The sequence below is a fragment of the Triplophysa dalaica genome, chromosome 3 (assembly GCF_015846415.1).
Source record: "Triplophysa dalaica isolate WHDGS20190420 chromosome 3, ASM1584641v1, whole genome shotgun sequence".
NCBI lineage: Eukaryota > Metazoa > Chordata > Actinopteri > Cypriniformes > Nemacheilidae > Triplophysa > Triplophysa dalaica.
In genome coordinates this window covers 24834535-24862216 of record NC_079544.1, presented here as the reverse complement: position 1 = coordinate 24862216, position 27682 = coordinate 24834535, and the positions used below count along the sequence as shown (strand labels likewise).

At 37.5% G+C, this 27682-nt stretch overlaps 2 protein-coding genes across 5 annotated transcripts in view; one reads left to right on the top strand and one right to left on the bottom strand.

Moving 5' to 3' along the window:
* Positions 1-30: 30 nt before the first annotated feature.
* On the top strand, positions 31-4786 carry tm6sf2a (transmembrane 6 superfamily member 2a). The gene is made up of 10 exons (XM_056743681.1): positions 31-329; positions 1045-1148; positions 1364-1461; positions 1543-1646; positions 1761-1843; positions 1923-2047; positions 2168-2269; positions 2593-2685; positions 3507-3626; positions 3712-4786. The coding sequence occupies exons 1-10, from the start codon at positions 238-240 to the stop codon at positions 3919-3921; spliced, it is 1131 nt and encodes a 376-aa protein (XP_056599659.1). The 5' UTR covers positions 31-237; the 3' UTR covers positions 3922-4786.
* A 2122-nt stretch (positions 4787-6908) lies between these two features.
* The window catches only part of ncana (neurocan a), an 81888-nt gene continuing 61114 nt past the window's right edge, over positions 6909-27682 (bottom strand). For all 4 annotated transcript variants that reach the window (XM_056744108.1, XM_056744109.1, XM_056744107.1 and 1 more), the window contains 8 exons: positions 25177-26250; positions 24074-24178; positions 16052-16165; positions 10297-10455; positions 10098-10180; positions 9718-9862; positions 8454-8636; positions 6909-8361 (listed from right to left, as the gene is read on the bottom strand). In XM_056744108.1, coding sequence (XP_056600086.1) covers positions 8264-8361; positions 8454-8636; positions 9718-9862; positions 10098-10180; positions 10297-10455; positions 16052-16165; positions 24074-24178; positions 25177-26250 — 1961 coding nt within the window. In that variant the 3' untranslated portion in view covers positions 6909-8263. The remainder of the gene's footprint in view (positions 8362-8453; positions 8637-9717; positions 9863-10097; positions 10181-10296; positions 10456-16051; positions 16166-24073; positions 24179-25176; positions 26251-27682) is intronic.

Sequence of the window (27682 nt, the reverse complement as noted above, 5' to 3'; positions counted from 1 at the left end):
CTCTTCAGTCATGGGTGTGTAATCTTTCAGAGTCCGTGAACTTCGAGATTTGACCTGGTTTAAAGTTGATCTGATCACCATCTGAGTACATACAGGACACACACACAGCTGCGTGGTTCAGAATGAATAGTTTCATTTTTAAGAAGTCTCTAGATTACTAATAGTTTTCTCACTAGATCTTGGAGTATTTGAATTGATTCACTTTAACATTGTGTGGAGTTATTGTCGGTTCCTCCGATGGATCTTCCAACACAGATCAGAGTTTTAATCGTGTCTCTGACTGCTCCATTTATTCTCTACACAATTAACCGGGTCTCCTTGTTACAAGAGTAAGTTAATTTACACTATTTATTGCATATTAGACTTTGAATAATACATGAATACGAAGAAACGCATACGAAAATTTCGGACTTTATGTGCAAAGACCTTAACCCTAACATACCACTGAAAACCGGACATGCCGCTAAACTGAGTGGCACATGCCATCGCGAGACATGACGGAGTGGCACACGCCACTGACAAGACCGGACGTGCCACCGGACATTCCACTACTAAGACAATGGAACGTGCCGATGGCTTCTGCGCGTATTGTGCCGTGACACTCTGTGTTAATAGGCTATCGCTACTGCAAAAGAGGGCAACCAACCTCTACTTTCAATAAACGGATCCTATAAAGCACACCACTAAACCACGATCATTTAATGGATCAGTCTCAAAGTAAACTTGTCAAGAACATGAAAGATCTTTTTCACAAATAGATCACTGTAGCAGTTTTATTCTTCACGTTGGTTTCATTGAAGAATCATTCTGTTCAGGCATTCGTATTAAAGTAAATGTACTGAGAATGTAAACATTTTACACATTTAAATGTGTAAAAATTGCTAAATGCATATGTTATGACAAAAATAATAAAACACTTTGTTGTCATGTAAGAGAAAAGAAGCAGGTTAAAATCATCTTTCCATGACATCTATCTTTCACATAATAATCAAATGAGATTTGGTTGAGATGTACTGACTCAAACTACATTTTCCTGTTATCCAGTTCACAGATTTTATTGGCGATTGGAATTACGGTTCTTACAACAGTATTGCTCCTGGCAAAGCTCCATGTCAAGAGAATACCCACTGCTGACCCTCTCTTCTATGGTAAGATCACAGTGACAACATTACCCACACTTTTTCATGCAAAACAAACCCCCACAACTGAGATAAATGGAGACATGTGTTAAACTCCGCTGGGTTCAATATCAAATCAATAGCTGTCAACTAAAAGCAGAGAGACAGACAGTGAGCAGTCACAACACAGACAAACAGACCGAAAAGTGTAGTAATTGTGTTGTCTGTGTTTACCTCATCTGTAGTGTTTGCTGTGTTTTCCTTCACCTCTGTGGTTGGTATCACCAACACTTTGCAGCAGGATGGATATATCAAAGGATTTATGGACTTTTACGTTAGCAAGGTCAGCACACATACACACACACTATTTATACAAAAAAATGAATTTATATGCACTCATCGTGCACTGTAATTTTTCCTGAAGGCTGAACCATACCTGAGTTCTGCCCATTGCATCATGATGGGATACTGGGATGGAGTTGTTCATTATGGTCTGCTTCTCCTCATGCTCCATCTGATGAGCACGGGGTAAAAAAATACTAAAATATCCTAATTTAATCCTACATCCTAGTCCTGGTTTAAAATAATCCCAGTCCAGGAAACCACCCCATATTATTTTTAAAAGATATGTCTTTTTCACAGAAAGTCTTTTCGCAGTCTGGCTCTTGTGTGGGCGGGATCCATAGTAGCCAATCAGATCATCTTAATCGTGGGCATTCTAGTCGGTAAGCACCTTGAGCCAGTTGATTTGTTTTGGTCTCATGAAACTCATTGTATATCAGGGTCTCTGTTGTTGTGTTTTAGGTAAATATGGAAAGAACCTCCAGTCTGCTCTCTGGAGAAATGCTCCTTTCTTAGTTTTATCCATATGGGCGGCAGCAAAGCTTCTCAATAGGCCGAGAGAGCTCTCCATCATTCCGGCTGACAAGGTGTGATGACATTAGAAGCACAGCTCTGAGACAGACCAGAGGTCACACAGAACCGTAATGTTTTAACTCAAAGCTCAGTATTGATGAGTATTGATGAGTGTAAATGGATTGTTTTTGTAGGTGGAGGCTCAACAGAAGAAAGGGCTTCTGTCTCGACCTGTAGATCTTCTGCTTACACTGGCTCTCCTGGGATCTGTGATCTTCACTGTCTTCAGAGGATTAGTGAGTACAATTTCATCATCTCTCCATCCATCCATCCATCCCTTCATCCATGCATCCCTGCATCCATCCCTTCATTCAATCCATCAATTCATTCATTCATTCATTCATTCATTATTTCATTCCTTCACCCATCCATCCACCAATCCCTTCATCCATCCATCCCTTTCCCCATCCATCCATTAATTCCTTCACCCATCCCTCCATCAATCCCTTCATCCATCCCTTCATCATCCATCCATTCATTCCTTCATCCATCCATTCACTCATTCATCCATCCATCCATCCATCCATCCATTCACTCATTCATTAATTGTCTCTCACAGGTTGTTCTAGAATGTTCACTGGACTGGTGTTTCTCTTACATCTATCAGTATGAGCCATACATGAAAGACAATGTGGGATTTCCTAAAGTAACAGTGAGTCACCTTCTTTCGTGTCATAGACTGCGGTTGCAACTTAATCCGTGTTTCTGTATACTATAACACTCTAAAGCATAATTCAGTGGCACACAGTAAACAGTTATATATATATATTTTTAATTTTTTGTATTTAAAAAATCCATTAGTTAATTTATCTAAAATGTACAATATAATGTACGTTTATTTCACTTTTTTTTTTAACAAATAATTTTTTTAACATATGCTTAATATTGTTGGTGAATTCTAATATAAATATTTGACTTAGATTTACTCAAATTTCTTCTCAAACTAATTCCTAACACAATTTTAAACAGTGTATTTCATTTATTTATATCATTTTTTTTCACGTAAAATCACCCAAATTTTTTTTTATTTTTCACTAGAATTTGATGTTTATAAACTTTGGTGGCCGTGGAAAAATCCATACTTTAGGTCAATACGGTTGTATGAATGTTGGGTTGTTTCAACTCATGCTTGGGTTAAATATGAACATGTTCCAGGTTTATACCAACAGTTGGTGTTGTCCATTATTTACCCAACCATGATTTTACACTTTTTTTCGTCATGAAGTCTTCATATTACATATTCTTTCTAGCTACAGAACCAGCTTCACTTAAACTGCATATTTACATTAAGTGTTTTAGAAGATGTTCAAACTGTTTTATTCATGTTATCTACTTCTTTAAAGATGCAGTACGGCGCAGGCTGCATGTGTGGGCTTCTATTGTGCATTGGATTGTGGGTGATGTCACTGTGGGGATGCACACTTACTAAAGTATACAGATGCTCTAGTGATGATGGCTGTCATGTGTTTCCAGATGTTGCTGTTTCTGTTCTATGCTCTTCCACTCCTGACAGCGTGTGTGTATGGTCTACTGACCCCTGGATGTATCTGGATGTTGGATTGGACGCTGGTTATTGCAGGAGCTATGGCTCAGGTACAGTTAACACATAGAAACTCATAAACTGTTGAAGCACATGTTCTTGTATGTCACTGCTGTACTGTATGTGATCTCACCACAGACGCAGTGGACTCACATCGGAGCGTCCGTTCACTCACGCACCCCTTTTACCTACCGTGTCCCTAAAGACGAGTGGCGTCTGGTCATGACCCTGAACCTGTTATACGCTGTGGTGCCCGTTCTCCTTGCTGTCCGCTGCTACGTGGACCAGGCATTCTTCATGAAGAACGTTCCGCTGGGACAAACCAGCAATGGCAAGAAGATGAAGTAGTACGATAAAAGAACATTCTGAAGGATTTCATACAACATGTGATGGAGAAACATCCACAGGATGAGATGCTTGAAATAAGAGCGTACCAGAGGAGCTAGTCTGAACGGAAACTTTATTCATAGTGTTAGTATGTTTTTCAAATTATAAGTGTTCGATATTGAACATATCGAGTTTTTCCTCTATTTTTGTCTGCTGTGGTTACAAAACTACAGTTAGCAATCATTTCTACTATGAATTTAAAGGGATTCATGTAATTTCATACCAGTATAAATTACTGCTGAACACGTAGAAAGATATTTGGAAGAATGTCAGCAATTTTCAGTTCTGGGACATCATTGACTACCAAAGTAGGAAATGGTAGTCAAAGGTGTCCCTGAACTGAATTTCCTAAAATAATTTTCTTTTAATTAATTTAATTTAATTCTTTTAATATCTAATTTTGTGTTCAAACAACATTTCCATCCTGGTACAATCCTTCTTAATTGGTCCTTTATTTTTGTTAAAACAGGCTTATTATTGTGAAACCTTTAAACTGATGTCAATCTGTGCACTCATGGCTTATCATTCGACAGTAAATGAGTCATTGAGTGAAGTAAATCTGGACTCAGACCCGGTTTGTGTATGTGATGACATCAGCATGTGTTGTAATGATGGAGTGTGTAGTAGATTGTGTTTCAGAATCATTTTATTACTCTACATTAGTAACATATTTATCTGATTGGTTAGCTAACAAAATGAAATCAAAAACAGAATTTTCTCACACAACAACTTTGTGTTCTCAACAACGTTCATGAGATTTATCCCTTTTTTTGTACATGTTCGTTTTTTACAATCCTGTGTTCTATGACAAAATATATTTCAAACGTGGATAGTTTTGTGTTTTTTTCTTTGGTAGAGGATGGTATCTGTGCCTGTACTCTTTGCCTGCTGTGAACCCTCATATCTCTCTTGTGAAATTCATTCCTTCTGTAAGGCTCGAAAGGGAATGCCGGGGGCATAGGTACAACCGAGAGACAGATATTTATAACATTGCAAAACTGAGATGAAAGACTAATGTTATGTTATCTTTCACATGTCTTTGTAATGTCTAATCTCTGACCCTTCTGGAGATGACATCATACATGTCTAATAGCGGTCAGCCCGGTGATCTTTCACCCGCTTTATATCAGACAGACATATGGAAACGTGTGCTGAATTGCACTACACTAATGATTTCATAAACATATATGTGTAAAAATGTCAAAGGTGAAATGAAGATTATATGAAAACACAACTGAGGTGCTTAGACATGACACCCTTTAAAAGAATGATAAAGGAGGCATGAATTAAAATCACAATTTTAACTCAAGCTTTTGTTATATAAGAGGAAATCGTTGCTCTTTTCTGTATACATGACATCCCTTGGCTCTGTCATTCGGAAACAGGGCTTTTTCTACCACTGGTATGCGGCTGATACACAACTCCACCTGTCATTTCAGCCTGCCGATCTGACTGTTTCTGCACGCATTTCAGCATGCCTGAGTGACATTTCGCTCTGGTTGAAGGACCATCACCTGCAGCTGAACCTTGCAAAAACAGAACTGCTTGTAATCCCGTCCGACCCTAAACTCCATCACAACTTGACCATTTAACTGGGCACATCAACCATCACATCTTCCAGTACGGCCAGAAACCTGGGAGAATGGTGATCGATGATCAGCTAAACTTCACAGATCAGGTTGCCAGCACCACTCGGTCCTGTAGATTCATCCTCTACAATATCAGGAAAATTAGACCTTTCAAATCCGAGCATGCTACGCAGGTCCTAGTCCAGGCCCTTGTTCTGTCCAGGCTGGACTATTGAAATGCGCTACTAGCTACACTTCCTGCTTGTAGAACCAAACCTCTACAGATGATCCAGAATGCAGCAGCAATTTTGATGTTTTTCAATGTAAAAATCTCCCGAACGTCATAACTAGACCTCATACAACAGTATAATATAATAAACAAGGCAAGTTCATGAGACCTTTAATATTTGCACTGAACGTTTATGCTTGTTTCAATTTTTTCTGAAATATTTTGAAATAATATGTTGTAAAATGAATGCAGATTGAATTTCAATTGTAGAGGTAAAATAATCAGAATTTGGGTAAATTTGATGATAAATGTTTCAGTTAATTACATAATCTTCAATAATATTGATATTTGTTTTCAGACTTGACAAATCTGAGATCAGTTTGACACATTGTTCACATCTCTTCTCTAATGAAGTCAAGATCTTCATCCCCAATACTACATAATTACCTTAGGCAACAACATTTAGACAAAACACCTTAGCAACCAAAAACTAAGCATCTGCCTAGCAATGCCCAGTCATCTTCTCACATCACAAGCATGACCTGCACATGTAAAATCACATGAAAAACATATTTTCTGAACATCAATGTACATCGGCAATGTTTAAACTTAAGATGTAAAAAATAAGATTATTGTTTGTGTTAAAGATCTGACTTTAAAGGACCTCAAACAACATCAGTTATGTTTCAATCAGTTTTATTGTTGGTTTTGAGTTTAATAGAAAAAACAACAACAAAGATCAAATGAAGCCATTAAACATCACACAGAGATTGAGATCCACTTTCATCCTCTTCAATCATCTCGCTCATATTAATAAAGAAACTCTTCGTTGGTTTAACACAAATCACACCCAAAAGCACGGAATGAACAATTATACAAAACAAATGTTTGTCTGGGTGTGAAATTCATTTTTGTTTCTATTGTAAAGGTGGTTTAAGGCACCACTGATCTCCCGAAACCTCTTGAAATCTCACGTAGCTCACATTTTAAGCCAACATCCTTTAAACATTTTCTTTATACATGAATATGTGAATTCAACTCTTTTTGTCTGAAATTGATATTGTATAATAAAGAAAAGAGTTTATTTAGTTATACTGTTTCCCTTGTGAGACATCCTTTAAAAAACAAAACATTGAGAGCATGCACACACACTCAACTCAACTCAACTTTATTTATATAGCGCTTTTTACAATTTTCATTGTTACAAAGCAGCTGTACATGAGAAACATTGAATACAAGTATGAATTCTAAAGCAGCCCCCACAAACACACGCACACAGACCTCGGGGGGTTAAAGTGAGGCATGTGAAATACACCCTCACAGCAACATCTTCACACTTCAGCGGGGTCTGCAGATAAACATGAGACCTTGCATACTGTTATTTTTCTAAAAGCTCAAGGCCGAGAGCAAAGATTAAGTAAAATAAGCAAAAACCAAAACCTTGACAGATAGAAATTATTAAACAACACAAACATGAAAGGAATCTCAGCTATCCCTCGTGGCAATAGCAACAGCCAGATCATAGGTTAGAATTTTTCTTGTTAAAAAATTGAATTTTTCAGTTTTTTCCAGATTTTAAAAAAAATAAACTGTAAATTACAGAAAAAGAAAGCAAATTTACAAAAAAGGGAAAAACATTTATTATATTTCCTAAGACCCTATAATTTTACAAGAAAAAAATATATATTTTACGATATATTTCTGTCAGAAAATGTTTTTACAGTGTTGCCAAATCCATAATATAGATTATGTGAATGTAGAACATTCAGTTAATTGTAGATAGCTGATCTTAAATCATACAGGATAGCAGATCCAATGTGTTTGCAAAACAAGATGAAAAATGTAAGAGTTTTTTCTGCTTTCTGTGCTTTTACATGCAAATGAGCGAGTGGTTAATGTAAGTGTGCTGAAATAATACAGAAGGAACAACCTAAGAAATCACAAAGGACAGCAACGATAGATCATAAAAACACAATGTCGTGTGACTTGATTTTAAAACATACATCTAAATCCAATAACAACAACACAAGCTTTCTAAGCAGTGGCCGTGTTTTAATGTTCTGATCACAAGTAATTTGTGGAAGCCGTAATCTGATGTCAACCTTTAAGAACATTCAAAGGCTTAATTGTCGAGTAAGATTGTTTCTTTTTGTGACACCATCTGGTAAGAATGTCAGAGACCCAATCCTTCAAAAACAAATCATAACACCAACATCCTACAGATCCAGACTAACATCAGATCAACCTGCAGCTCAACATGTGACAAGTGACCTTCTGAGGGCCCTTGAGATGAAGAAGTGTTGTTAGTAAAGAACATTCCAAAAACAGACAGTTAATGAAACCTATAAACGTTAACGGTAGTAAAAAAGTAAAATCACAGAGTAAACTGTGGTCTAAAAAAAGGAGTACAATAGAGAAGCGATTGTTTCTGTCCATCACGGTTTTCTTTCCTCCAACGGAGGAACTGATGTCGCAGGGGTCAGAGGGGATTCTCTTCACTTCTGGTTTAATCCCGCCCCCTGTTACTAGAGCCGTGTCTCCTATGTCGCAGATGCTCACGGTGAGATCTGTGGTGCTGCCGGCGGTAGCGGTGGGATCGTCGTGCTGTCAGGAGACAGAGAGCAAACATGAACCAACTAAAAATCCATAGGATTTGTTTTCAGCACCTTTATCTTTAAACCTCATGCATGTCTTACACTTGGTACAGAGGATCTTGGGTCTCTCCCAGGTTCCGTTGGGTCGGCAGCGGACGGTCGGTACGTGTCTCTGAAAGAATCCATCATCACACTGATACCGAGCCACAGTGTGGATGTCATAATGTGACCGTCTGCGACCCACCAGATAAGTGTTGTCTACCGCGGGAGGTGTGCCGCACATCACTGCCAGTCAAAAAATAATTTTATTTTGAAATGCTTGTTTTTCAGAATATCAGCCAATTATCTTGTGCCAAATTAATTCTTGAACATTTTATTGGTGATATACAATATAAATCAATGTTCTATATGAATTTTACTTGTATTCAGATTAAAAAAGCCCCTTCAAAAATAATGGTGTGATATTTCTGACATCATATTTGAGGATGTGATATCATCAAAGTCTCCATAAACAGATGATTTAAACAAATGTGTTTGTATTTATTTTAAAATATTTACATTTATATATAACCTAAAATGTGGTACAAATAGGTTATTTTCGTTTACTAAAGTTAAAACTGTTCTGTTCATTGAAAGCAAATAAAACATTGACCTAAAAATTATTGGAAAAGTTAACTAAAGGAAAAACTTTGTTGTCTCAAAAACAAACTGAAATAAGTTTAAAGCACTAAAGTTATAATAATACAAAAAATAAAATAAAATAAACTAAACTAAAAAATAATTTATGTCATATAGCAACATAAAAACAATTCAAATAAAATTATAAAATGACAAAAGCATAAACCACAATTAATAAAACTAACTTAAATGAACATAAAAAATAAACATTTAAAAATAAAAGCTAATTTAAAATATTTATAAAAATATAAAGCTTAAATCAAAACTATATTCGTTAACATTATTCAAAAATGTAAACCACCAGAATAAAAAAAACAAGTATAAAATGTTAAATATGTCTTTTACACAAATGCAATTATCCGAGAATAACTCTTATTGCCACAGGCAGAAAGCCAGAGGCTCAGTTATGAATCTGTTCTGTGCCAAGATCCCAGAGAGCCGACAAAGAAAAGCATTGTGGGAATTAAAGTGTGGAGCTCAGAGCTTAAACTGACATTCTGAGAGAGGTTTATCAACTCAAGCACACAGACTTAGACCTCCTTGTTTTCAAGATTCAAAAAGAGAGAAGTTAAAACTCTGAGTTCTGAAGGCCAGCATCTCAATAGTTTATTTCTCATCACATCAGCTCAGAGTCAGTCTGTAGAACTCACAAAGACCCAATGAAACAGGACTGAACTGTCAAACTCACCCGTTCCCTTCTTGCAGATGTAGGGCAGATTGTAGTTGCATGGCACGTCGTTCCATTTGCCCTCCTCTCTGGAGATCATGACCGTGCAGTCCTCTCCTCCCGCGAAGAAATTATCCGGCTGATTCTCACGCCAGTTCTCGTATGCCTGTGAGAGAAGTGAAACATCTGAGATGAAGCTTGCACTTAAATCTAATACGACCCAGAGTTCTCTTGAGCTACATGAATGAATGAGCAACGTGCCAACATCTATCTGGAAAAAGTTTTATGTGCATTTTTACGTATCCTATAGTAAGTGAAGAGATTTATTTACAGCCTACAGTGTCACAAAATTATAAATTCTTTATGTATTGATTTTCAACTAATTGTGTAAAATGACTCACAACATCTAATCCATCGGTCCACTGGAAATCCTCTTCCACTGTTCGATCATTGAGTCCGATCCAAACGTTCTCATGGCCTAAACCTGAAGAAGGAGATTCACACATAAATAAAATGTATTCACATTTACGCAAATTAACTCTAGAGATGATTCAGTAACATCTCAGCATCAGAAAGCAAATAATTGAATGAGTGACGGACCATTGAGAAAGTCCTGCTCCATGGATGATGTGATGCTGGTCAGATGACTGCTGTGTTCTCTACAGTCCTTCTCTGAATCCTCCCACGTGTGTCTGCGAGGAAAGAGCCGGTAACAGTGGCCGTGAAACTTCTTCCAGCTGTGTTCACAACCCTCTGTGTCTACAGGACAAAAACACACCAACATCACATGTGTTACTATGTTTGCTTGGAAACATGGTAATACCAGAGTATTTTTTAAACAAATCAAAGTTCTTTAAAGCATAATATATAAACACACTGAATCAGTACAATGGTGTACATCGAGCACAATATACACTCACCTAAAGGATTATTAGGAACACCTGTTCAATTTCTCATTAATTTAATTATGGTGGTGGTGTAATGGTGTGGGGGATGTTTTCTTGGCACACTTAAGGCCCCTTAGTGCCAATTGGGCATCGTTTAAATGCCACGGCCTTCCTGAGCATTGTTTCTGACCATGTCCATCCCTTTATGACCACCATGTACCCATCCTCTGATGGCTACTTCCAACAGGATAATGCACCATGTCACAAAGCTCGAATCATTTCAAATTGGTTTCTTGAACATGACAATGAGTTCACTGTACTAAAATGACCCCCACAGTCACCAGATCTCAACCCAATAGAGCATCTTTGGGATGTGGTGGAAGGGGAGCTTCGTGCATCCGACAAATCTCCATCAACTGCAAGATGCTATCCTATCAATATGGGCCAACATTTTTAAAGAATGCTTTCAGCACCTTGTTGAATCAATGCCACGTAGAACTAAGGCAGTTCTGAAGGCGAAAGAGGGTAAAACACAGTATTAGTATGGTGTTCCTAATAATCCTTTAGGTGAGTGTATACAAAAGAATAACAGTTTTTCTCCGTTGCTTTGACGCATTTCTCAGACCAGAAATGAAATTCTCAAAACTAGTTATTCAACCTTCATATCATCTTGTCACCTGTGAACCTCAGAAAATCTTTTTTTTAATTATTTTGAACAAGTTGCAATTGCTTCATTACATTCATGCAATTGGTTATGTACAATTGTCTGTCGTTTCCTATAAGTTGCTAATGTGGTGTAGCTCGAAATGTAACATATAGATCTCTGTGCAATTGTCTTACCCCTCTAAACATCTAGTCATTATGTATGCATAATGTCATTCAATGCAAAATGGTTAGACCAGTTGTCATAATCTCTCAGGCATATTAAATTTTCTTTCATTTACAGGGTTATTGATCCAAACTGTGACTAGATATACTATGCTCACAGGATGCTTTCCATGTTAGAAACTCAGATCCTTCATTATACAACACACACACCGTACAGAGATTTTCCACAAGGATCTTATCTCTGATGATGAGAAGGCTCTGTTTCAAGATGATTTGTTGTGCTTTTTGTATTTAGCAAATTTTTGTGTGATTTGAAAAATGCACCAAAGCGACTGAGAAAAATTGTATAACACAACGGCATACATCTACAGCAACATTTGTACATTATATCTTTACTTTAATATATACAACTATGTAACTGGGTGTGTGTTTGTGAATGTGCTTGCTTGCATGAGGGTGTGTTTGACATTGTTTTTGAATGCGTGTTTGTCAGTTTGTGTGTGAGAGTAAACATGTTTATGTTTGTGTGTGTTTGTGAAAGTGTTTGCCTGCTGCAGTTGTTGAGTTGAATCAGAAAGAGAAGCTGTTATAATCACTGTACAGAGATGTCATAACATGTGTGTTGTTAGAGGAGGTGATGTGATGCAGGAGGGCTCTTGTGGGTTATTGTGTGATAATTATCAACTCGCTGTACACTTAAGTTCAGTCTGAACGCTTTGAGCTATAACATCAGATTACATGCAAACTAACATCCAATGGACTGTGAAAAGAAGAAGAAGAACGTCCTGAAACATCTGCAGCAGCAGCAGCATAATAACTTTACAATATGACAGATCATTATTACACAAAAACAATATTCTTGCTGTTGGAGTCTAACAGCCGGTCTGCTGCAATGACATCACACTCATCTGTAATACATCATCATTAAACTCTGTGTGGCCATCAGACGTACATCAGAAATCAGAACAGATTTTCCAGCATGAAATGAAGGCAATCTTGAATTTGTAATAATCCCTTCTTACAAACAACATAAAATAGAGACTGTGTCTGTCCCCCGGATTAGCAAACATAAGATATTGCGTAAACCTCTTGAAAGTAAATTAATAAACGTTAAACAAATCAAACATGAACAAAATACAGATAATCAGCTGTTACGACTCGAATTGCTTAATATTAGATCTCTCTCAAATAAAGCACTTTTTGTTAACGATTTGATAACCGATCATAAAATAGACATGCTTTGTTTGACAGAAACATGGCTAAAGCCAGATGATTATATTACTCTAAATGAATCCGTTCCCCATGATTATTACTATAAACACGAGCCTCGTCTTAAAGGTAGAGGGGGAGGTGTCGCTGCACTTTACAAGAATTCTTTTATTACCTCTCAGAAGTCTTTTGAAGTCATTTCTTTTGAAGTCATGGTACTTCACGTATCGACACCTAATACTAAGGACAAAACATTTTAAAAATTTATTCTAGCTATTGTATATAGGCCTCCAGGGCACCACACAGATTTTATTAAACATTTTGGTGGGTTCTTTTCAGAACTAGTACTGGCCGCAGATAGAGTCCTTGTCGTTGGTGACTTTAATATCCATGTAGACAATGATACAGATGCCTTGGGACTGGCTTTCAAAGACACTCTTAACTCCATGGGCGTTAGTCAACATGTGTCAGGACCCACTCACCTTCGTAATCATACTTTAGATTTAATACTTTCTTATGGTATAAATGTGGACGATGTTAAAATCGTTCAGCAGAGTGAAGATATTTCGGATCGTTATCTGATATTATGTTTGCTTCAATAGCCTACGGCTGCAAATCAAACTCCTTGTTACAAATATGGTAGAACGATTACTTCAACTACCAAAGATGCGTTTCTCGATAATCTGCCTGAATTGTCTAAAATATCTAGCATGAGTAATAACGTTGACGATTTTGAAACTACTATTGAAAATTTTAACTCTACTTTCTCTGAAATATTAGACACAGTTGCTCCTCTGCGTTTAAAGAAAATTAAAAATAGCAGCCCAACATCGTGGTATAATGAACACACTCAGACTCTAAAAAAAGCATCCCGTAAAATGGAGCGCAACTTTAAGAAAACGAATTTAGAGGTATTTCGTATATCATGGAAGGATAGTACTCGAAATTACAGGAATGCCATAAAAACGTCTAGATCCTCCTACTTTTCAACACTAATAGAGGAAAACAATCACAACCCTACGTTCTTATTTAACACCGTGGCTAAATTAACAAAAAATAAGTCGTCATCGACGTCAGATTCTGATTATCAGCATAACAGTGATGAATTTATGAACTACTTCACGAGTAAAATCCAAGATATAAGAGAAAAAATTATAACAATGCAACCTGTAGTGAAATCCGCTGAACAAACTAACTACAGCACCCCTAAGGAGAAATTGCAATTATTTTCTACAGTAGATCACGATGAACTGTCTAAAATCATTAGATCATCTAAATCAACAACATGCATGCTAGACCCTATACCTACAAAACTACTGAAAGAAATGCTCCCAGAAATTATAGATCCTCTTCTCAGTATTATTAACTCATCTCTGACATTAGGACATGTGCCTAAAGCATTTAAGGTGGCTGTTATAAGGCTTCTTTTAAAAAAAACCAAACTCGACCCTAAAGAACTAGGGAATTACAGGCCTATATCGAATTTACCTTTTATATCTAAAGTTCTGGAAAAAGTAGTTTCAACTCAATTATGCTCCTTCCTCCAAAGGATTTCGAGCATGTCACAGTACAGAGACTGCTTTGATCAGAGTTACAAATGATCTGCTTTTAGCGTCTGACCGTGGCTGTATTTCGTTATTGGTGCTGCTAGACCTCAGTGCTGCATTTGACACCATTGACCACAGCATACTTCTACATAGACTCGAAAATTACGTCGGCATTAACGGAATAGCATTGAAATGGTTTAAGTCTTATTTATCCGACCGTTTTCAATTTGTAGCAATAAACAATGAGGTGTCCCGCAAATCACAAGTCCAGTACGGTGTACCACAGGGCTCAGTCTTGGGACCCCTGCTCTTCGCATTATACATGCTACCTCTAGGAGATATAATAAAGCGACACGGAATTAGCTTTCACTGTTATGCTGATGATACTCAACTTTATATTTCCTCGATGCCTCATGAAACCCAGCAGTTTCATCGAATAAAGGATTGCATAGTTGACTTAAAAATGTGGATGAGTAACAATTTTTTACTACTAAACTCGGACAAAACAGAAGTGTTACTTACTGGACCGAAAACTGCTATGCGTAACAACCAAGAATACTGCTTAATGATTGACGGATGCTCCATAAAATCCTCGTCATCAGCTAAGAATCTTGGCGTTGTATTCGACAGTACTCTGTCATTTGAAAGCCATGTCGCCAACACCTGTAAAATTGCATTTTTCCATTTTAAGAATATATCTAAATTACGTCATATGCTGTCACTGTCAGATGCAGAGAAAGTAATTCATGCATTCATGACATCAAGACTAGATTACTGTAATGCACTTCTAGGTGGTTGCCCTGCGGGCCTATTACAAAAACTGTAACTGGTTCAAAACGCGGCAGCTCGAGTTCTTACACGTACAAAAAAGTATGAGCATATAACCCCGGTTCTGTCAACCTTGCACTGGTTACCTATAAAGCATCGCATTAACTTTAAGATCTTGCTTATTACCTATAAAGCCCTACATGGTCTAGCGCCGCAGTATTTGAATGAACTTCTATTGTATTACAGACCTCCACGTACATTACGCTCTAAGGGGTCCTGTCAGTTGGTAATACCTAGAATTTCAAAATCAAGTGCAGGTGGTAGATCCTTTTCTTATCTAGCGCCTAAACTTTGGAATATTCTTCCCTGCATGGTCCGGGAGGCAGACACACTCTGTCAGTTTAAATCTAGACTAAAGACTCATCTTTTTAATCTTGCATACACTACACCTCCATAATATTAATCCTCAGAGGATTTAGGCTGCATTATTTAGATCAACCGGAACCAGGAACACATCCAACAACAAATGATGTATTTGTTGCATCAAAGAGTGCAGAACAGTACTCTACTCTCAGCCAGTCTTGTCTCTTTGTTCCAAGGTTACCGCAGGATGCAGTTCATCCCCAGACCTGATGGCAGAGCTGAGAATGGGAAGCGGTGACCTGACAAGAGCTAAGAGGATAGAGCTGGATAAAGGACGCGACAACTTTGTTTTTCCTACAACATTTCAAATGCTATTAGATTGTTAATGATAATCTTAAATCCTTAATTTTTATATTTTTATTAAGCCTTGCTGTGCAAGCACTGTTGAGCTTGTGCAGAGGCAGCAGCTTTTGCCAGAGGGGAACTGGAATCCCCTGGTTGGGCCTGGGTTCCCCTGAGGTTTTTTTTCTCAATGGGAGTTTTGGGTTCCACACCACCGTTTGCATATTGTTTTGCACTATCTGCCTGGCCGGGGGGGCTGCTTTAGAATTCATACTTGTATTCAATGTGTCTCATGTACAGCTGCTTTGTAACAATGAAAATTGTAAAAAGCGCTATATAAATAAAGTTGAGTTGAGTTGAATTTTAGAGTAATGTGAGTGAAGGAGTATATGTTCGGAGGTTTCTTCTCACCTCTCTCACATCTGTCTCCACTGTAACTTGGCAAACACAGACACACAAATGAATCTTCTTTATCAATGCAGGTGCCTCCATTCTCACAGGGGTTGGACTGACAGTCGTCCACATCTGTAACATAAACATAAACCCTGTTGTAATGGAAGTAAACAATCCAAAGATCTCTCACCTGTCAACACGAAAACTGAACGAAAATTCTATGAAACTGGTTTTCCTTAAGAAAATATTTCTTACGGAAAAGTGAAAAAACAACATTTTGAAATATTTGTTAATTATCGTATTTTCCTGCCTCCTTATTAATATGATCCTTTTTCTTGAGGCAACGTAATCTTTTTTGTACCAACCTGTTACGGACAATATGTAGGCCTACTCAATGACAGTAGCGAAACAATACATAGATTTTTAAAATCGATTGTTTTGCTTAAAGTAAAATGTCGCTTTTTTGGAAACCATCACCAATCGTTTTGTTCAAACACAGTAAAGCACAGAGAGAAGTGACTGCTCTTTTTTTACTTCAGCACATTTACATCACATTTAAGACATTACGAGAGAAACAGACCAAAATTCATAACTTATTCACCAGAAATCTTTCCCCCGTCCTGTCTTTTTTTTGCTATGAACCATGTGTATGTATTGTTTATTAAATGAAGAACAATAAACACAAAACACAATGTGAACATAAATATTACATGACAATATTAAAACACGCCACACGACATCTCACACATTAACCCCGCGGTCTCTTTATTACAGGAGCACATTCTAGTAGAAAATATGTGTGTTGAATATAAACTCCTTTTAGAAACTTCACCATTCAACATGAATGTATCAGATATTATACTTTAATAAGGAAATCTATTCAGTGATTGGTCCATGACAATGTCGTTAGCCAAAATCCCGTTTGCGGCACAGCAAATTGTCCTAAATCATCTCTAAGCCTTACACTTAAAATTTAGTCCTACACTTCACTTAAATTAGGACTGAGCTGCTTCATAACCAACTTTTAAGATCAGCTTTGAGCCAAGAATTGTTTTACTCTTGAGTCAATTCTTAGCAGTGTATTTGTAAGTCATTATCAGAAGCTTGATAAATACGGGCCCTGATCTCTTGACACACGAGACGACACTGAGAGCAGTGGAGACACTAAGAGTCATTTAGAATCTATTTTAACAGGTTTCAACACTGAATCTTCAGATGGCACACACACAGGATTACTGACAGAAGATGTTCAGACGTTTACAGGTGGTTTGTGGATTAATATTACAGACATTTCCAAATATAGTGAACACTTCGGAGGCTCAACGTGTGCAAAAACTGTCACAGCAAGAACTTCAAGACATTTTTTAAGTAAGAAAGTTAAACGTCTTAAAGACTCTCGCTAAGTCAAAGTTGAGTTATCAACTTTAAATGAATCAGACCATCATGGGAAACCTGTTTCTTTAGCTCTTTCTCAAGTGTCATAATCATCACAATGTGAAAACGTTTTACAGTACAACCTGCGATTTTCACAGACACACAGTTCTCTTATAGTTAGTTACTAATATTTAGATTAAATTTGTAGAAATACGATAAATTCTGAAGACTGAAACTTTTTTTTTAGTAACATCTTGTTCGGGTTTGATTCTGATTAGTATTTTTTATTTTTACAGTTGTGATTTCATAATATGTAATAATGTAATATATATAATAATATATGTAATAATATGAATCTAATCTATAATATGAATCGAGCTGAAAAAACTTGTGAAAAGATATCTTCAGTTGGTCTAATAGCACACAGCAAATAGTTGAGCTCTGCAGCAAATACTAGTTAAAGTGAAAACAAAAATATTTGAAAATTGCATTTTCGAAAAGATGGGCAAAAATATTTCACTTAACCATGTCAAATTATCTATGTTTTCCTCATAAATTAAAGTTATAGTTTTTCCAATAATTGTATTTGATTTCAATGAACAGGAACATTTTCAAAGTTTTAATTTTAGTAAACTAAAAAATGAGTTTCTTTCTTCATCAGAACACAAAAGAAGATATTTTGAAGAATGTAGATTATTAAACAACACTGAACCCCATTGATCTCCATTGTATCAAAATATCTTATCTTATGTTCCACTGAAGAAACTCACATACAGGACAGTAAATGATGACAAATTTGTATTTTTGAAATCCTTTTAATGACAGCTGAGATCCTACAATGTCTAATAGTTAGATTATATTCTGTCTGACCAGCAGAAATCATTATGGACTTTTATTAAACCTGTTTTAAGGTGGCAGTTCTGAATGTGTGGACCAGACTTTATATGAACCCACTGAGCCAGTCAAAGGGCTATAATATGTCATTATATCACAGTTTTTATTGGGACACAAATGCATTATATATTATATAAAAAGATCATGTTTGAGTGCAACCTTAGACTGTAACGGTTTTATACTAACAGTTAAAAGAAATAATGAGACGTTGTGTCACAATGATGCATAATTCATTCAAGTCTGTAGTTTTGGTTTCTCATTCGTCTCTCTTTTCATCAATGAAAAAAATAATGATGTCTCTGTCTAGTGATCCATCATTGTATGAAAAAAACAAATACAGAGAAAACAGACATCTCAGCCGACTGAAGTAAAAGTGTACAGTTATCCTGAAATATTTACAATGAGAGAAAGTTTGAGTAAATTCTCACAGGACACATTTATTTTATATGTAGCTTCCTCTATAAACCAGACTTTCATCAGGGCCTGTATTTATCAAGCAACTCAAAGTTCCATTTTAGAATTCATGAAATTCACTTCTACTTCTAAACTTAAATAAAGGTAGGTTATCAAATTTCTTAAAGCAAAGAATCACTCTTACTCACCCAATCTAGCTTAGGGGTTGTCACTAGGGCAGGGGTCTCAAACTCAAATTGGCTGGGGGCCATTGCTGTGACTTACATCTCATAGGAGGGCCGTTTTAACATTGAAACACACAAACATAGCACAAAAGTTCTGGAAATGTACTTTAATTGCTGAGATGTTAGCTCACATATCTTTTAAAACATTACTAACATATTTGTGTCATGATTAACAAAACTGAGCCACGTTTGCCCTGTAGTTCACAGTTGAAACCCTGAGTACAGCTTCAAGATGAGCATCACTAAGCCTGGACATGAATTTGCATTTATTGAAGTTCATGGTTGAGAAAAGTTTCTCGCACAGGTATGTGCTTCCAAAAAGGCACATTAACCGACTGAACACTTTGGAAAGCTCTGGGAAGCGTGGAGGTAATTCTCTCAGAAACTGTGCAGTCTTGTCTGCATTACCTTGTGCCTCTCTGAATTTAGTTTTTAGCTCACTGTTGCACTGCAAATCAGTAAGTTCCATTTGCAACAAATTTGGGACACTCTCCACATCAGATGAGAAGGGGTCTACAAACAGTTAGAAAGTGTCACGGTGTGCCTGAAGTAGGTTTTCAACAGAGGCATATTCATCACCATTGAACGCTATCTCAATTTTGTGGAGAAGGCTTTCACACTTTCCTACACTGCTGTGATGAGCTGACCAGGGCCCTGGAGCTTCAGGTTAAGGATGTTCAGCTCCTGTGTAATGTCCACAAGGACTGCAAGGTCCATGACCCATTTGGGATCATCAAATTCAGGAACATCCATTCGGCCATCTTTCATAAATCTCTTCACCTCTGTTCTTAACTCAAAAAATCTCTTCAAAACATTTCCCCTGCTGAGCCAGCGAACCTCAGTAAAGTAAAGTACATCACCATATGTTGCCTCAATTTCTTCCAAAAAGGCTCGAAAAATGGCGGTGCTGTAAACTTCTTGACCTGATGTAATTGATGCATCTTAGGACAACAGACATGACGTGTTCATATTTTAAGCATTTGTTGCATAGTGCCTGCTGGTGTATAATGCAGTGCAGAACAACTGCTGGATCTGCATTTTCCTCTTCCAACTTTCTATGTACCAGCGGTACCAGTCCATTTTTCACTTGTCATAGACGGGGCGCCATCGGTGGTAATGCCTACTAGTCTGCTCCACGGCAAACCAGCGCGTTCAATCGCGTCGCACAGCTGCTGAAATATTTTGATGGCTGTTGTACGGCCGTGCATTGGACACAAACTCAGCAATTCTTCCGTCACCTCAAACTGGTCATTAATACCTCTGATGAAAATAGCTAGCTGAGCTGTGTCAGTTTTGTCTGTACTTTCGTCAATCGCCAGAGAGTATGCAGTGAAAATTCTAGCTTTCACGCGTAGCTGATTTTAAATGTCACTCGATAACTCGGTAATCCGCTCTGCCACTGTATTTGCCGATAAAGTGAGATTTTTGAACATGTTCTTCTTTTCTGGACATAGAATATCAGCGACCTTCAACATTGAGATTGAGATTCAATTTTATTGTCATTACACATGTACAAGTACTATGCAACGAAATGTATCAAGAAGGAAATACAGCATAACATGAGTAAGGTGGGGAGAAAACAAGCACACAGTACACATAGACAAGACTTGCAACAGGGTAAGTAATCCAGCTCCGGCAAGCAGCCATCCGGTCCTGCAGCCATTACGGCGCTTAACACAGACCCGCTTGCCAAGCTGGCGGGTCAAAGCGACGGAGGTTTGGAATCGGTCAGAGTCTGTGTTTGTGTGTGTGTCTGTATGAGGGATAAGGTCCAAAAGTGTGTGTGTGTATGATGGGGGAAGGAACGCAAGAGCGTCTCGCCACATTGCTCTTCAGGGTTGTTTCTCCAGTATCGGCCTCGGCCAAGGCCAATCCTGGTTCAGGGGGGCCGAAAAGATAAGATTGCAGTTGTTTCGTCTTGAGGCGAGTAAACCGCATTCCAATTCCACGGCTACTCTCTTTGTCCATTTTGGTCTCTAGCATCATACATTTTCCTTTCCATAGCCGTGAGCTTTTTCAAGATATAATCCATATTGCGATTAATAATCTCAGTCTCAGTGCTGACCGCTCTTCCCACGGCCTCCGTCAAGAGATTAATTGTGTTATATTTTTTACGTCGGTTGCGGGCCGGAGGGAGGGGGAGTTGGGGCTGTAAATGGCCCGCAAACCGGCAGTTTGAGACCCCTGCACTAGAGGCTTGTGATGGCGCTGATGAGACAGATGCGTGGTGGAAAGAGGGGTTGGCCAATAGAACCGATTACAGTCCACATTATAAAATACACGCATACATTTGGTACTCCCCTGGCGTAATTGCAGGTGGCATTTTTTTAAAGTATGACTTGCGAAAGCCATTTATTAATGAAAAAACATCTACACATAATTTTTCATAATCGAATATATACATTTAACAAACTTATTTGTGCGCAAGATAAATGGCACGCAGTCTGTACATGTCATTAATGCTGCTTTCGTTAAGCTGTATTGCTATGGATCGAAATCTTTTTATGCTCTACCAAGGTTTTGCATTATTTTTATGTGTTCTTGTCAGTGTTGGGTGTAACTAGTTACTAAGTAATTAGTTACTGTAATTTAATTACTTTGATGTAGGATGTAGAAAGTAATAAGTAATGAGTAACTAAATACTTTTTGGACAGAGTAATTTGGACAGTAATCTAATTACACTATTGAACATGTAATGAGTAACTAGTAATTAATTACCTTTTCAGAGTAACTTACCCAACACTGGTTCTTGTTATGCTGTATTGTTCACAATGTATGTTTCCCAATTAGACTCTGTTTTTTCTTGGTTTCCCTTCTGTTTCTGATGTCTTTATTAGTCCCTCACCTGTTTCAGTTTCCCTTGATTGCGTTTCCCCATGTATTTAAGCCCTGTGTGTTCCTCAGTTCCTTGCCTGGTATTGTTTATGTTAGGTGTTTTCTGTTCCTGTGGTTTCATTAAATGTTACCTGTTGGAATTCTACTCCATTGACGTGAGCATTCTCTATTTCCCGAGACAACACATGACATTATGCATGTTTTCACACGCAAGAAAAGTTTTATACCAAAAATAACATAGATGCTTTACAGCTTACTTTAATGTTTTGCTTTAAATACAATCACAATTGAAGTGCAGCTTTGAACAAAGAATTGTTTTACTCTTGAGTTGGTTCTTAGCAGTGTTCTTGCGAGTCATTCTCAGAAGCTTGATAAATACAGGCCCATATCAGTCTCAACTGACTTTTTTTCTGTGATTTTAAATGAAATATTTCTATTTGAATCGTGTTTTAGGTTTTTGATCATGCATTCCTCGGTTACAGAAAGGAAAAGTACTGAGTCACGGAGGTCATTTTTTGTTTCTTAAAGACGCAGGAGGTCTGCTGATCATGAATAGTTGAGTTGGCTTATACATTATGCAAACATTCGACGACGGGGACATTTGTGCTAGGCCTGCATATCTATACTAAACCCCACAAGCTCCTGGATCTGATAAACACATTTAGTTCATATGACTGATGTACAGAAAATCATGTTACTGTTCATGCAAATCACATCCCAAACACAGATCAAGATTACTGAAAATCTGAGGACATCAGAAAACTGTTTAAATAATCATTTCATGGAACACTGGATTTTCTCTGACTTAACAAAAAACAAAGTTCTGTGTTTATTGAACATGCGTGTCCTACACGAACAAAATACTGAAGTATACTTTAATACTTACTATAGTACACTGTAGTAAATCATAGCATACATGTAAATACTATAATTTGTTAATGTCTAATATACTACAGCATTTTGTAGACTAATGAATTAAAAAAGTGCTGTATTTACTAGAGTAAATTGTAGTATGCAGTAGTATGTAAAGTAAACAATAAAAAACTTCACTGCTCAATGTAATATTGCAATGTCGCGAACCAACCCCGTGATGTCGCATGCCATGGTGCTGCAAGATGGCGGTGCGCCTGCTCCAAAAGCCATGACAAAATATAATTTTTTTCTTAAAAGGTTACATATATTGAATCTGATATGTTTTTTATTTAAGTGAAAACAAGTTTATGAAATAATGTACATTTGATCGAATGGTTAATTTCTGCTTTAAAATACCATAGCGTCTAGTATTTACTGAAGTAAACTGTAAAATAAACAGTATCTGTTCATGTGGGTACGAATATTATTTGAGTAACATATGTTCATATGTTCACATTTAAACATCTATTATTTAAACAGATGGAAATCCAGCGGATATCTAATCTTGATGCAAAGCAGAAGGAGCAGATACGTTCAGCTCAGACACAGACACACTGACCGCATCGAAAGTGAAGAGGTCAAAATAACCCTGGTAAAATTCCTTTGATACCGTGACCCCAGCCTAACTCGAGCTTGTTTCATACGAGGAATTATCAGACCTTTGACCTAAGAATTGACCTCTGGCGTACACCAGGGGCCAGAACCCTTTTCGGGAAACAATCATTTCTTTTGTAACCAACCATTAAAGAAAATTCACCATTTATTACCTACTTTTTCAATAATATATTTGATAAGACACAAACACTTTCACTGCTGAAATTAAAAACAATTTGTCGCATTGGAATTATAAGGTTCGATCTGACATTTTTGTAAAAATTGAGTTTCACATTATTAAAGTATGTGACGTTGTTTTCTGTTAGGTATGTATGGACTTTTTTTTAGAAAACAAAAGGAATTGAAAAACTTTAAAGCTCAAAATCTCAAAACTGCTCCAAATGCTGAAAGAACCTCAGAGTTCCAAGGCGATGAATTGCTCATACAAAACTGAAAATTTCATATTCATTTAAAGATCTGACCAAAAAACCTATAAATCGCTCCTGAAATTCTTGCTTAATATTAGCAAACAAATTCAACTAAATACTTTTTTAAACGTCACACAAATATATGTGTATTTGAATATGTGAAAGGTGGCAAGAGTCGAGAGTTACAAATATCTGTTTGCTTATGAGGGCTCAGTTTTACAGTATTCTATTATTGTATAAATATAAACCAGCTTGTATATCTTAGCTTACGTCTTCTATGAAATAAGAGTTGTTTAAAACACTCATGACAGCGATTCAAGGATAACAGAAGGCATTTGATTAAAAGACAAAATAACTTTTCTGACCGATTTCACAGCTCTCTCCAGAGTATGCCTGCGGACATAAACATCTGAAACCCTCTCCGTGTGGAAGACACGTTCCCCCATGAAGACAACTGCATCTGTCAACGCCTGCAGAGAACACAAACACACATGTGGAATGAGCCCATAACACACTGATAAGAGTTTAAACAGGCGTCACGAACACTGTGTAAAAACTGTGAAACCAGAGAAAATGTGTTCTTAAAACTGAGACTTAATAGATTTTTAAATTCTTTCAGATTACAGGAAGAAATGAGTGATGCTGTATTGTTGCCAGGGTGTTGCTATGCACTTTCTATAAGGTTCAGAAACATTGGATTTATGTGTCAGTCATTATTCTACAATAATATTTTTTCATCATGTATTCTCTCTCATGTGAATGTAAACCTAAATGTAAGTCTTTCTTCAGTGGAACACAAAATAAATTATTATGAGGAATGTCTCCGGGGTTTTTTGTTCACACAGTGGAATTCAGTGTTGTTTGATTATCAACATTATTCAAAATATCTTCTTTTGTGTTTTGCTGAAGAAAGAAACATGACATGAGGTAATTTTGTCCTTTGAACTATCTTTTTAATGTTTGATTTAGAAACTTATTTCTGTACCGGCATACTTTCACACCCTCCTACACCCAATCAAGAACCTTACATTCAGCAAACAAGCGGCGTCATGTATTGCCTTCTCATAAGGACAGTAAATTGCTTTTTCCCTCATTCTCCTTCACAACTCCAAACATTCTTCCTAAATCGGTCCGGTCAACCACATCTCTCACAACATTAAAAAAACTACTTAAAACCCATCTCTTCTGTGAATACTTGACAGACCAATAAAAAAATAAAAACTAGCCCTATCTTGACTTTCTCTCAACAGGTAGTGCTCTATTTTTTGTTGAAACTAGTAACTTTGTATTAGCACCTATTGCATTATTGCTCCGTATGACATATCGCTTTTTGCACCCTGAAGTCACTTTGGATAAAAGCTTCTGCTAAATTACAAAATGTACATGTAAATTTATAACAGTGAGGAAGTCAAGAACAGAAAAAAATCAACATGAGAACATCTGTGCTTAAACTAATAGTAAAATCTACCCGTTTGTCCAGTGGAACCGTTGTTCATGATGGTCTCTGTGATGTTGAAATATTTCTCCGTTGTGTGGAGATCTTTCTCCGTGACGCGGAGATCTTTTTCAGTGACGCTGAGATCTTTTTCAGTGACGCTGAAATCTTTTTCAGTGACGCTGAGATCTTTTTCAGTGACGCTGAGATCTTTTTCAGTGTCGCTGATATTTTTTCCGGTGATGTTGAGATCTTTCTCTGTGATGCTAATATTTTTGTCTGTCATGGTGAGATCTTTCTCTAAGACGTTGAGATCTTTCTCCGTCATGCTGACATCTTTTGCTGTGACACTGAGATCATTTTCTGTGACCTTAAGATCTTTGTCCGTCACGTTGAGATCTTTAGCTGTGACGCTGAGATCTTTCTCCGTGACCTTAAGATCTTTGTCCGTCATCCTGAAATCTTTCTCAGTGATGCTGACACCCGGTGTTGCCATCTGAGACTCATCTGGAGATATTGTGATGGTTGTTCCTCTATTTTCACTGCCAGAAGACACAGTTGTGCTCTGGGTGACTGTTGTTGCCATCTCTGTGGTACTGTGACTTGGTCTTCTGGATTTATTTCTTCGTCTGTACTGAATTTCCCCACGGGCCTCCATCGCATCGTCCCGGTTGAGCAAGGTTGTGGCACTCCTCTCTGTGAGCGATGAGGTACTCAACGTCACCATTGTGAACGTCTGAGAAAGCATGTACATATCACCCCCCGAGCTTCCCTCGATCTCAGAGCCTCGGCTCTCTCCGGAGAAGCTCTCCGTCAGTGACAGGCGTTGCACGGGTTCAGTGGATCGAGAGACCTGCACATCTTCCTCCGTCTCAGAGTTGTTGACAGGGATTTCTGCTTTACGCCCGGGCATCTCTGTCACCAGAACCCATTCTTCCCGTGTCACTGGAGCATTCTGTCTAGTCTGAGCGGGCCGGCTGAAGTCGGATCCATCTTCGGTGACATTCACAGGCACTGATGAGGTCACGGGTTGATGGGATATGACTGATTTGTCAGTGACTGATGAAGGTCCAGAGAGCCATGAGCTGCTCCACCATGACATCAACTCTATAGAGAGAAATGCAGATGGTGAGAGAGATACTGGCATTATAATTTCATCTTTCGTCCTTCAGTACAATCCCTGAAATTTGAGGATCTCAATTTGTCTCCATGTGCAAATATTAGACATGCACCAAATTTCATCAGTCAAAAAGTAACTTTCTACAATTTACAACTATGACCATATTGAGACTCTCATATCTCTGGGTTTGTATGATATAGGGCATTATAAACATAGATACCAAAATAAAAGTTTATGAAGAACCAAAGTCTAAAAGGATATTAAGGTATCTTTAATACATCTTAAGTTAACGGCAATTTTGGAAAAAGAACACAAGAAGTGCTTTTTCCTCATGTTTGAACAGTCACCATTGAACTGTAATGCAACCAGGATTGCTAAAATCAACAGATTCTACAAATACACCAATATAAATATAATAATGATGACTAAAGACAATTTTTCAGGCCCTGTAATTTGGCCTCCAACTTTTGGTGAAATTTATCATTTGGACCTCATCTACACGATAGTGATTTACTCAACAAATTTTCATTCATGACATTTAATATTTTGTCTTTCTTCATCATTTAAGCACTTAATTCTCTGGAAAAACATTTATAAAATCTTTTTTTAACCAGGACGCAAACTGTACGGATGTGTCAGTCGTGTTGCTCTGTGTTCTGATCTTTTTTTCTCAGAGTCTCTTAGTTTTTCTTTCTCAAGAGAGTCTGTCAGACTTTTTCATTATATATTAATCTGTCATGCATCCAGTTTTATTTTCATATCCAAGACCTCAGAATATCATAGACTAGAGACTGAGACTAGTATGCAATCACCCGATAACACCCTAGCAACCAAATAAAACCACAGTAACAGTATAACAACGCTCTGGCATCCACCCACATTAGGCATACATTATAATTACACGTTTACCATCTCTCCATATTGTTACGAACGCTCTTATATGTACTTTTGTTTGCAATGTATAGTTGCGTTTGTGTGTCTTTACTCTGATTCAGATTTGGGAATCTATTGGCTGATCCGCCTGTCAATCTGCGGGCGTGGGGTTCTGACGTCAGAGATCGCTCCACCAATTGCCAGTTACATAGCGGCTTACGAGGGTTTAAATATGGATGACGGCAGAGTTAAAACAGACTCTGGTTTGGGCAGAGTGCACGCTCTTTGAGGACTGTTTTCTCATTTGAGACCAGTCTGAGAGATTGTTCCGTGCTTTGGGCTTTACGGTGTTTTGCTGTTTGTAGTCGGATCAATGTTCTCTTGTTTTGTTGTTCGCGTTGGTGTTTGTTTGTGTGCTCGTGCGTTTGACAATTTCGCAATGGATATACGCGTGGAAGCTTCAGCCATTGTACCGGCTTTAAATCATTTATCTTGGCTGGAGAGGTTGTGAGTCAGGTAAGCAGGTCGCGACCTACATTTATGCAC

What these genes read in the sequence shown, in the direction of transcription:
- tm6sf2a (XM_056743681.1), top strand. Translation starts at nt 238, where the DNA reads ATGGATCTTCCAACACAGATCAGAGTTTTAATCGTGTCTCTGACTGCT. An exon ending in TGCTGACCCTCTCTTCTATG is followed by an intron (nt 1,149 to 1,363) that starts GTAAGATCACAG and finishes CCTCATCTGTAG; the next exon opens with TGTTTGCTGTGTTTTCCTTC. An exon ending in AATCGTGGGCATTCTAGTCG is followed by an intron (nt 1,844 to 1,922) that starts GTAAGCACCTTG and finishes GTTGTGTTTTAG; the next exon opens with GTAAATATGGAAAGAACCTC.